Source organism: Choloepus didactylus, chromosome 9, assembly GCF_015220235.1.
Source record: "Choloepus didactylus isolate mChoDid1 chromosome 9, mChoDid1.pri, whole genome shotgun sequence".
In the NCBI taxonomy this organism is placed as follows: domain Eukaryota; kingdom Metazoa; phylum Chordata; class Mammalia; order Pilosa; family Megalonychidae; genus Choloepus; species Choloepus didactylus.
In genome coordinates, this window is record NC_051315.1 from 116,745,487 (window position 1) to 116,758,023 (window position 12,537).

The 12,537-nt window shown below is 43.7% G+C and overlaps 1 protein-coding gene across 2 annotated transcripts in view; it reads right to left on the reverse strand.

The window, feature by feature from the left end:
• AP1S3 (adaptor related protein complex 1 subunit sigma 3) overlaps positions 1–11,910 on the reverse strand; it is a 66,524-nt gene extending 54,614 nt beyond the window's left edge. For both annotated transcript variants that reach the window (XR_005218815.1, XM_037849705.1), the window contains exon 1: positions 11,781–11,910. Coding sequence is in view for 1 of the 2 variants with exons in the window: in XM_037849705.1 (XP_037705633.1) it covers positions 11,781–11,783 (3 nt within the window). In the remaining variant the exon portion in view is untranslated. The remainder of the gene's footprint in view (positions 1–11,780) is intronic.
• Positions 11,911–12,537: the final 627 nt, after the last annotated feature.

Below are 12,537 nucleotides of genomic sequence, written 5' to 3' on the forward strand. Positions count from 1 at the left end.
GCTCAAGGTTCAAAATTTTTTAGCTTCCATAGCCAAGAATCTAATACGGAATATAAGTCTATATTGAAAGTATATTATAGAGTCATTCATATTGTAATTATTTGCTACAAAAACAATGATTATCGCAAAGTTAGTTATCTTAAATATTCTGCTCTTTGAGCTCTTACTAATAAAATACAATTATATTCAAGGGTTATAAAAATGAGTTCAGGAAAAAGGGATTTAAAATGTGGTTGCTTTTAAAAGAGTCTTAATGCAACTCCTATTAGAAGGATTTAGTGTGGTCTTTAAAATGTCAATGTTTTGATCCTGAAATTGATTTATGTGAAGAAGAGATTGTGCCAATGCAAATTTTATAGGCATAAAGTTTGCTAACCTAGTTGATCCAAAAATTCCTTTCTATCATGATTTAAGACACCTTTGATATTAATCTTACTAATAAAGATGTAAAAACATCAGTTAATCAGACAAACCCATTATTTCAAGTAAGGTCATTAAAAAAATGTGGCTTTTTTTAAGACCAAAAGTTATTTATCCTACAGTTAACACAGGGTAAAGATCTTGTTCTAAATGCTTTACACAAGGAGCCACAGTCGAGGTTTTAACATTCAGTCCATTATGTTTCAAAATGTTTTATTCTTAAATAAATATAATGGTTTGGGTTTTAACAGGCATCAACATATAGCTGCTCAATAAATATTTATTGCCCAATTTTTTTTTTTAATAGACGAGGGTGGGTTCAGGTTTTTCTGAGGTATGGGTGTGGCTGTTCTACTGATCAAATATAAAAGTAAATGATTTTTAAATGAATACTATCTGTAGGTGTGCACACCATCCCAAAACTAGAGGGACAGAGGTTTAGTTTAGTTGTTTGTCCCAAGGGGCGCCTGTTACATTGCTCATATTCCATATTTACAAATGATGACTCAGAGCTGGGAAGGAAAAAAAGAAGCCAGACACCTTACCAGACTGCCCTCCAAATGAATGGCAGGGAAAAAGTTTCCTCTAGCTCTCATTCAACATCTTCCACCAAAGGAACCCACTTCTTCTTGGGAACTAGATTTTTTTTTTTTTTTTTTTGGGGGGGGGGGTGTTGTTGTTTCAAATTCATTCCCACATGCAGCCAAGCCAACCTGCTTACCAGTCCTGAAACTCATCTTGCCAGAATCTCTCTCGCAGCCCCAGCTCCTCTCCCCACCCCCACCCATGTCTGAAATTTGCTCCTCACCAATAAGTCTATAATATCCTTGCAGGAACCCTCCCCAAAGTCCCCCTCCCACCTTTATCTTACCCCCTCCTGACCACACCTACATTTTTAATATTCTTGAAAGCAAGCCACAGTTTAGGATAACATACAAGCACCTCTATTTGTGTATTTTTTCCTCCCATAGGATTGGAAGCATAATCAGTTCTGTTTCCTTTATTTCTTAATAATCTCCATTTCTTCGTATAGAACACAGCAGATAATCAAAAATAAATACATAAAGCAAAATAATAATGATGTGTCTCTTTTACACTAGACCTGATTCATTCCAAAATCTTACTATAGTAGCTTGACACACACAAAATGGATTTGCCAGCAATGCTATGGTCAATATACAGCATTCAAGAGAGTTTGGAGCACGGACTCTGGGTTGGCATGGCTGTCCTGCCTTCCTGCCAGCTGAGACCAGGAAAACCCCACCTGCAAGCTGACTTAGGATGAGCCCTAGTTCCCAAGTAGCTCAGTACAAGGACACACAGATCACCAATTTAGCACCAGGCCAGCCCTGCTTCCAATTCCAGCACATTCAGAAAATAATGTGTATTAGGTTTGAGAAGGCATATTCTTTTCTTGTAGCTGATAACAGACTGTTAGAGCCAGAAAGGCTTTCTAGGAGTATATCCCAGGCCCAATCCCTCCTCATCTGGCAGCTGAGGACTGGACCAGGAAGGTGAGGACCTGGTGAAGGTCACAGCTACCCGCAGAGCCAGCTCCAGAACTCGAGCCCCCTCATCTGCCCGTCCAGCAACCCCTCCAAGCACAAGGCTGTTATTCTGCCTTTCTAGTGATGTTGGCCTTAAGCTCTATTAAAGTAATCTTCCTTTCTCAAAACACATATGAAAGTGGTGGAAGAAGAGAGTTTGGGGGCAGATATACAGGGTAGTACAAGGAGATAAATGTAGATGTTTTTTAGCGAAACATAAAGGAACTAATTCATTCAGAGACAAAATACACACAGACACACAAACCCCTAAATAACCTGCATTTTCAGTAACATTACACCTTGTCTGGTAAGAAGGCAAGGTGCTCTTTAAAACTAGTATAGTTAAGTGAAGGGCAGCTCCGGCCTTTGGGCAAGCCTCAAGCTACATTTGACCCCTCTCTCTGAATGCTTCAGGAGAGTACTGACATTTATTTTTGCCAATCTTTAAAAAATTTTTTGAAGTGTTTGTGCTTTTTAGTTATCTGGATGATTGACTTGTGCGAAATCTCATTTCCTGATAGTACTGGAGGGTGGAGTTAGAGAAAAAGGAGGATGGGGTGGAGATGAGGGAGTCAGTAAGAAAACTGTTCTTCCCGGAAGACCTTTACCCAGCCCTCCTGCAGGATTTATGTTTCCTTTTTAATTACTTCCTTTTCTCTATATCCTTCTTACTACCCCTCTCCATTCACATCCACACTCTGAAAGGCTGAAGGCAAAGTCACTCACCCTTCTGGGCTTAGCCTAATGCCCAACTCTCCCGTCTCCTGCTCCTCCTCTGCTGAATTCCTATGGCAATTATGTAATCTGAACAATTTAAACATCACAGCTTAACTATCCACCCCTGTACTAGTCCAAAATTGCTAGGTGGATAAGAACTTTTGTCCCAACAACATGACAAGTTTCCTGCGATGATCAAGAAACAGATCTTACACTTGTGGGTTTTTCTTTTCCAATGACCTCCTAGGTTAAGAACACAAAGATCAGCAAGCAGAAAACACCCTGAAAAGTGATTCATGTATTATTTCTCCATTTATCCTTTCCCGGGACAGAGTAATCAATTTTGAATACATCAACAACGAGGTCTGTTAAGTCTGTTTAATTTTTCCTTCAGTAAATATGCCTCTAATTAGGTTTTCTCCTGGGGTCCTCTTTGTTCTGTTTCAGATCATCCAAGGAGAAAAAAAGATACCGGAAAAGTGTGGGTGGAGACACGACATCACAGGCAATTTTCAGTATGACCTTGAAGTTGAAAAAAACATTCATAATTTTGGACCCTATTCAGATTTCATAGTGATGCTTATTTGATCCTTCTTAATGTGAATTTTTGTTGAGGTTAGGAACAGCTTTGCTCAAGAGGCTACCCTTAATATGCTCAACACAACACCCTGAATGGTAATGGCCATTTAAATGTATATTAAGAACTTTCATTTTCTTCCTACAGCAGCCTACGCAGCACTCATCAAAAATCTGTCCCCAGGGCTCTCATACCTTGGCAAATGCCTACAGTTGCAAATGAAATTTGTTAAGAGGTGGGAGATGGCACAACCTGCCACTCTTCCAAATTCACCACCCACGTAGTTCAGGCACTCATCTGAAAGACCTTGTTATGCCTTCAAGGCTCCCCTTGCTCCTTTATTTTTTTATTTTTTATTTTTTTTTGCAAAGACTGTTGGTATTGACCAGATTCTCTGAATTCTTAAGGTATCAAGATCATGGGACCAAATGCACTTTGAAAGGCAATTGGTAAGTACCCAGTGCTTAGTACTCAGTGCACTTGGAAACGAGAAGAGAAAGCACTCCTGACTTCTTAGAAAAGAAACTGAATGTAAGTACTTGTTTAAGAAATAAAAGAAAAAAAAGAGTCCTATACATACACAGAATTTGGAATTACATTTGCAAAAAAAAGTGATATGGTAATCTTTACTCATCCCCTCCTACCCCCCAATTTTTGCAGTCTGTGATACTTTTTATTTCTTTATTTCATCTGCTCAAATAAATTTCTGCGGGGAAGAAATAAACTTATGGACTATTTTGACGTTTTTTCTCTACCTTTTTCTTATTTTTCTTAAAAAAAGAAAAAGAAAGAAAGAAAACCCTTGCTACCATTTATGGATGGCCTGCTGGGTACCAGTCTCCATGCTGGGGGCTTGAACTCCTCAGGAAACATGAAGTGGGTCCAGCTGCAAGAGGGGGGATGAGCGTGCTGTCTGGGATGACGGAGCTTCCACACTGGGTCTGGGGGCAGCCCACCTGGCCACGTTCTCCTCTCACCCACATTCCACCAACACCTTTCCTCATAGAAGAGAACATACGGAGCCTTCAAGAAAAGCTATGCAAAACGTCCTATGTGTCATTCCCATACAGAACACATGGCTAATGGTTTACATGACAAAGACGTCTCTTCTAACAGTATTTTCTGTTACTAGGTGGAATTCTGACACTTCTCTTAGAAGAATTATTAATTTTATTGAAGTCCCTCATAGCATGATCTGCATAATGAAAAGGTACCAGCCTGATTTTGGGGGGGACAGGCATAAATTGGGGGAAACTGGGAGCTGTGCAGCAAACTCTGAAATCTGGAGCAGAACAATTCAGTGATAATCTGAATCTGATACCAGATGTGACAGGTGCTTCCTGACTTTTTTGGAAACGTGACTTCTTAATCTTGCTGGAACATTCAGCTGTCTACATGCACAGAGAGGACAACCTCAGACAATCTAGCAAACAACTCTGAATTTTGATGGTTCAGTCCTGTGAATCTACTAGAAATATTATCTTGCCTCATTATCAAATGTGCCTTTACAGAATCACTGAAGTGGGAAAGATGGATCATCTTTTTTTCCTCAGTTCTCACCAATTGTCCTACAGAAAGAAAGGTACAGTCGAGAGCCATGGAAGTCTGGAACATGTGTGTGTGTGTGTGCATGTGTGGGTGTGTTTTAAGAAAACCTCTTCTTCCAGTCCCAAGAAGTGAGAAACAAGGCACTACAAAGCATAAGGGAAAAACAAAACAAGAGTTTGGCTGAAGAACTAATATAAATGACAGTATTTTTAAGTCATTTTTCATGTAACTGAAATGTATTACATGCAAATGGGAAAAAATGAATATAAAAGAATACAAAGTCAATGGTGAATCTTTTTACCATGCCAGATGCCTAGGGTGCTTCCCAGAAACAATCATTTTTTCTTGCCTATCTTTCTGGGGGTTTTCAGTTTATATACAGGCATATCTGCCTCCTTGCTTGACACAAACAGGGAAGTAATGTACAGGACCTAAGCTGACAGATTAGATCACACCTGGATGAACAGGACAAACCCAGGAGGGGCTAGGGGAAGCCCACCGTCCCCGGAGCCCAAGGCTCAGCCCAGGGACACAGACGCCTTCAGCAGAATCACCAATCTGAGAGCCAACTCTGGAAGGTAGATGGGACACCTGAACTCTCTGGGCAGAACTGGCTCAGGGAAGTGGCCAAGGGCAGAGCCAGCTGGAGGAATGGCCTCACCTCCCGAGCCTGAGAAGGGCTGGGGGTAGCAAGACCTGAAACAGCCACCAAGGCCAGTACTGCCTTGTGCTGTGGGTGCCACAGCCGGGGGCACCACACCGCCCGACTCAGAAATGTCTGCAACTTCCCACAAGGTGAAGAGATGAGATGATATTTGGACTTGCCAGTGGTTAATAGTAAAATCTTCTGAGTGACTGACATGAAATGTTTAGAAAGTTTAGAGAAACTCCACCAAGATCATGAGCTGTAAGGAACTTACGGCTTGTTCGACACTGTATCTCAGGGACCTAGCACCAGCGCTGGTTTTGGGGGTGTGGGGCCTAGTTTAGTGCTCTAATGCCATTGTCTTGAAATTCTTAATTTTTCAACAAGAGACCCTGCATTTTCATTTTACCCTGTGCCCCGCAAATTAAGTTGCCAGTCCTGCCCAGAATCGTGCCTGTCATGGGACAGGTGCCCAATCTGTTTGTTGAATATACAAATGAATGAATTAATGGAAGTTGCCCTGGAATATGTGTCAATAAACTATAGCCTCTGGGCCAAATCTGGCCTACCACCTGTTTTTATAAATCAAGTTTTATCAAAACAGCCACACTCATTTGCTTACTATCTATGCTGCTTTCATATTACAACAGAAGAGTTAAGTAGTTTTGATACTTTAGGGTCTGCAAAGCCTTAAATATTTACTTCTAGCCGTTTACAGAAAATGTTCACGGACCCAAATAACAAGCAGGTAACTGCACTACACTCAAAGGTTGAGCCTTAAGTAACTAGACATAAACAAGGTAGGTCTTGGAGCTTTATCCTTAAGCTTATGTGAATTTTTGCATCTTGCTTCTTGTACCCAAATATATTTGTGTTATAAAACAAAAACATCCTCCTCTGAATCTAAACGATGCTCTGGGGATGAGTGCGGTTTATCCTTTGGCATCCCCCTCTCCAAAGGTGAGTACACAAAGGGCATCAGCACCCAAGTTTGCAAAACATGGCCTCAGTTCCCTCTCTTTAATATGCCCAGTATGGAAATAAGGCTCCAGCTGCATTTCAGTGTCTGCAGAACATCAACATCTACCAATCATTCCTTTCCAGGCCATAAATCCTGCTAGAGAAGATCCAGTGAGGACGTTAAAATATGAAATCCCTAATGCCCTTACTCCTGACTGAATGTACTTTAGTTCTATGCCCCATCGCACTGAAAGACTAATGAGCAGTCCTATTGTTTTACCCCAGGCAGATTTCAGAAACTATTTAGGGGCAGCTACTTTTAGAAGCCAGCTCTGCCTTTTGGAAAGTTTTCAGACTTGGGAACTTTGGCAGAGAAGGATTATTTGTCAAAGGGCAGCTTCCTCGTAAGGGTTAGTGGTAATCCGTCTCTAACTTGAACAGTTTTCATTATTCTCTCTCCACTATTAAAGTAGCACTTTCCTTGCTATTAGCACTCACATTTTAAGTACATTTCTCTAGCTAGCCTGGTGCTGGCAGGATAATTTAATAAACCACTGAGAGAATTTTAGGGATGTGTGCCTCGATATCTGTGGACAATTATTTCATGTCGCAGGATCTGGGGGCTTCAAATGGTTTACTTCAGGTGAAACAGAGACTCCCCTTGGGAAGAAGTATCAGAGAAGAAGAAAATATACCAGAAAGGGGAGAGGCAAGAAGTACAAGCCTCAGGCAAGAAGCAAAGTACAGTGAAGTCTCAGGCCTTTGGGAGAACCTCTGGCTGTAGGAACGACAAATAAAACTGAAGGAATGATTCACGGAGATATCAAGAAATGCTATCTTCAGGGACTCTTAAAGGGGTTTTCTTTATCATGTCTCTGTATGTGTGCATGGGAGAGACAGTTTTATCTATCATATCCTAGCCCATAATGAAATAATTCGTGGGACCCAAGAGAATAGACCTTGAAAATAGTGTGGCAAAATACCCAGGCTGCTGACCACAGCTACTGTTAGTAAGACAACATATAAAAATTGTAAGCAGTTGACAGTATTCTCCACGTGAACGAGAATGGGAGCTCAGAAGTAACAATCCTAGTGTGGAGTAAATACAAGTCTCACTGGTGTTGTCTGGATACTGGTGGGAAGCGCCTGTTGTGGGTGAGCTCTCTTAGGGCAACAAAACACCACAGGGGGCTGAACCATTTCCCACCTCAATTCCAAACTCCTCGACCCCACACTAACTGCTTACTGCTGGCAAGCAGCCCTGACCAAGCCTTAGAGGAGGAAAGTGCTCCTTGCTCTAATAGAGTACTTCACCTTGTAACTAGAATTTATACTGCCAAGTCTAACTGGGTACCCATTACAGTTCACTCAAGCCTCACACAATATAACTGATCATTTGCACCGGGGTGTGGCGGGGATAGAGGAGAATGGACAGGTTCGTTGTTCTGTTTGCCATCCTCACCCTCCGCAACTCTTAAATGCCTATTCATTTAAAAGCGACATTTCTGCACCTTTCCCATTTCTATGTAATACAACGAGATTACAATTAACGTGGGAGACTGGTAATTACCTGATTTAGAAGAAGAATGCACTCATACTGTTTCAAATTAATATGAAATCTGATAAATAAATGACTTCACAGTTCAATCTGGCAGGTTCTCTCTTTAAAGTCAGATTTAAAATCACACTCACACAAAAGAAATCCTTGATTTTTTTTCAACAGGAGTGGTCTCACTTTACATAAATAATCCATATTATGAGAACTGGATTTGTAACACAAGACGTTGATCATTTCTGTTTCAAAATGTGTCCATTTGAGTTTCTTTCAGTGGGCAATTCCCCTATTTTGTTCCCAGCGCGGTTTTAAAAGTTGCCGCAACTTTTCAGAAGCAGATGGACTACACAAAGCAAGTTCCACTTGCATTTTTAATAAAAGTGTCCCCAAACCGAGCCCTGTATCAGGGGGCTCCCCCCCACCGTGAGGCTAGTTGCTGCAAGGGAGAGGCTAAGCCCACTTATAATTGTGCCTAGGAGTCCCCCCTCAGAGAGGCTCTTTGTTGCTCAGATGTGGCCCTCTCCCACTAAGCCCACTCGGCAGGTGAACTCGCTGCCCTCCCCGCTATGTGGGACGTGACTCCCAGGGTTGTGAATCCCCCTGGCAATGCAGGAAATGACTCTTGGAGATTAACCTGGAACCAACACTGTAGGATTGAGAGGATCTTCTTGACCAAAAGGGGGAGGAGAGATGAAGCAAAGTAGGGTTCCAGTGGCTGAGAGATTTCAAATGTAGTGGAGAGGTCACTCTGGAGGGTATTCTTATGCACTATAAAGATATCACCTTTTAGTCTTTAGTGTGTTAGAATGGCTACAGGGAGATACCTGAAGCTGTCAAACTGCAATCGGGTGATCTTGATTCTTGAAGACGACTGTATAACTATGAAGATTGCATAGTGTGATTGTGTGACTGTGAAAACCTTGCTGCTCACACTCCCTTTATCCAAGTGTGTGGACAGATGAGTGGAAAAATGGGGACAAAAATTAGATGAAGAATAAGGTAGGGTGGAGCGGGTGGAAAGAGTTAGGGGTTCTTTTTTGCTTTTATTTTTATTTTGCAGTAAGGAAAAGACTCAAACATTGATTCTGGTGATGAACGCACAACTGTATGATGGTGCTGTGAATAACTGATTGTACACTGTGGATGACTGTAGGGTGTGTGAATAGATCTCAATTAAACTATATTAAAAAAAGTAAATGAACAATGGGGGGAGGACGGGAATGGGATGTTTTGGATGTTCGTTTTTATTTTAATTTTTATTTTACTTTTGGAGTAATGAAAATGTTCAAAGTTTGATTGTGGTGATGAAAGCACAACTATATTACGATACTGTGAACAACTGATTGTACATTTTGAATCATTGTATGTTGTGTGATTATATCTCAATAAAACTGCATTTAAAAAAAAGTGTCCCAAAGCCTTTCAAACTTCACCCCACAAATCCTATCTTAAAACAGGAAAAAAAGGAGCAACAAAAATTCCATCCTCCTTCTTCCATCAAAGCACAATCATCCAAAGCATTGTTTTCTGAGGCAGAGATGGGTGGAGAAGCACAGCTGATTTAAACAGTAAGATCAAGACACAAACACAGCCCCCAAGATGCATAAGATATGAAATCCTTGCTCTAGAAAGCTCAATCAGCAGCACAATGAAGAGGAGAACTACTTCCTGCATGTGAAGCACCAGGTGAGATGCTGTAAGCATCTTCCCAGTTTCCTAGTGTACGAGTTGGCAAGAATTAGGAGCACGGAGGGAGAAAGACCCAGAGTCACTAACTGGCTTTCACCAAAGATCTATTGCTGGGTAATAGGGAAGGCCTCTTATTCTTTGCTACCACATGACAGTGATAACAGATGAGTGATAATAGCATTTACAATGGGCAGAGCTGGTCTAAGCACACTCACATGCATTAACGCATGCAACTTGTCACAACTCCAGGACAGCAATTCTCAAACATTTTGGATTCCTTCACACTCTCGAAACTTGAGAATCCCAAGGTCCTTTTGTTTATGTGGGTTATATCCATTGATATTTACTGTATTAGAAATTAAAATGGAGAAAAGTTTTAAGTATTAATTCATTTAAAAATAATAGTAATAAAACCTATTTACACATTAACATAAATAACATTTTTATAAATAAATATCTTCCAGGGCAAAAAATTTAGTGAAGAGTGGCAGTGTTTCACATTTTTGCAAGTCTCAATAATGTCTGCCTTAAGAGTTAGGAACAATTATCATCTCTATTTCCAAATGAGCAAACAGAAGCCCGGGGAGGTCAGGAAATTGTCCAAGGTCACATTGCTAAAACAGGCCAGAGCAAGTAAAATGTGGAGAATAAAATACTTACACTCATTCGGTTATTGCAAGGCTGAATGTAAAGAGCTGGACATTGTGCTTAGCTTATCACAAGCACTCAATAATATTAGTAGTTCCCATTCGGCAAGGCCCAGTGGAAAAGCCAGAGAGAAACTTCACACATTTCTGATCAACTGATCATTTGACACTAGCAAGGAAAAACAAAACTCCACAGCAGGTGTTGTCTAGAGCTCCATGCCCACAGGATGGAAGCAGTCTTTTGCTTACTCAGAAACTCGAGAGCCCCATTCCACCCTCCATTAGGCAAATGGCCCTGGCAGGCTGGGCACACCCTCACCCTGTTCCTTGGGAAACCTGAGCAAGCCAAGAGAGCTGCTCCATTATTTACAGACTCCTTTTTTGCATCACACTGTATTTACAAGGAACCTTCAAGTTGAGCCAAACCTCCCAGCTGTGCTCAACTCTCAACTTGGCCTTGCTTGTGTGGTTTTCCTGTCCAGGTTTGCAGCACTAACCATTTCCTAGCCCATCAACTCTCGGTGGTCCACTGCTGCTGCTACTGCTACTGCTACTGCGTGTGTTAGCAGGTTCGTCCTGTAACTCAGAGCTGGAAAGTGAGCTCACTTGGGGAAGTGGGACTGGTGCAGTTCAAGCCTCTGCACTCAAAACCCAGCAGCTCACTCAAGGCAAAAGCGCAAGAGGCGCCTGCAGCTGTTGTTTCTGCCCAGAGACCCCTTGCATCTCTCTGATCTGGCCCTCGGCTTCCACTTTGACTGTGCCCGTCCTCCCCGCTCACAGATAGCCCACCAGCAACCGAAGGCATCTTTTTAAAGCATAGAACAGAAAAGGTGAGGTTTCTTGCTAAAACCCTCCCAAAGCTCCTCACTGGGAAGTAAAACCAAGCTCATTGCCTTGGTTTATAAGGACCCTCATCATCTGGCCCCGTACCAACTCTTCCACCAAAGGCACCGTTTCTCCTCTGGGGTCTGCACCCCTCCAGGACCTCCCTCAGTGCAAATGTCATCTGCTCAAAGAGACCTTCACAGACTCCACAATCTCTAAAGATGCTTCTCGACTTCTCCATCCCATTACCCCGTCGTATGTGAGACCAGAGCACTCGTTACTCTCGGAAGTTATCTTTATTTTTCTAGGATATTCCAAGTCTCTCTCCCTCCACGCCCCCTCCTAGAGTGCAAGCTCCCTGAGAGCAGGGGACACTCTGACATCCTGGCACCGTGCCTAGCTCAGATTAAGCGCTCGGCTAACGTCGCTCGAATGAATGAAGCAACAGCTTTCGGTTGCCTCCGGAGTCGCGGAAAGGCGCCCCTCGCGCCCCGGCGCGCCCGCTCCGCCCGAGGAGGGCCCGGCGGCTTTGAGCGGGGCTCGGCCTGCACCCCCACCCGGCCGCGCGCCCGGCCCCGGCGCCGCAGGTACCTCCCGGAAGCGCGCACCCTCCCGGGCCAGCGCCGCCACCCCGCTGGCCCGCACTCACCATGGTGGCCCGGCCGCCGCCACCCCCGCCCGGCGAGCGGCGAGCTCCGTGGACGCGAGGGCGAGAGGCCAGCGCAGGAGCCCGCGCGCCTGACAGGTGAGGCACCCGCCTCAGACCATGGCTGCTTCCCACAATGCCCTCGAACTGAAAGTTTACAGACTCCTCCCCGCGCAGCCCGGCTCCCCTCCCCTCGCCTCCTGCTCCTGCCTTCTCGCCTTTCCCTCCTCCCTCCCCCTCCTCCCTCCTCCCTCCTCCCTCCTCCGTCCTCCCTCCCCCTCCTCCCTCCTCCCTCCTCCCTCCTCCGTCCCCCCCCCCCCAGCGCCGCGCCGGCTGCAGCAGGTGGGAATGCACCTGCGCGCGCCTCTGCCCCGGGCCCCTTCTGCAACCCGCGCAGGTGGACCAGGAACGGGCGCGTTTCCCACCGGTTGCCCTCTGGGCGGAGAGTGGGGAGGGTTTGCTTTCCTGATTTTGCCACGCGAATGAATGTCATTCATTCATTCACCAAACGTTTACCGGACCTGGCAGAGACATTTCCCAAAAACACATGCGGAAAGTATCCCAGGCTGACTAGTCCTAAATCGCAGAGGGAGGAAATAGTTGACAGAGCCGGAACAAGAAGCTATTGCAAACACACACCACCGTCCTCATTTCATCTTTAAAATAAATAAATAAATAAATAATGCAATCCGGGGACAAAGATTTTAAACAGGCTCCATTTTAAGAGATCCCTACATACAAAGACGTTGCAGATGGAGGT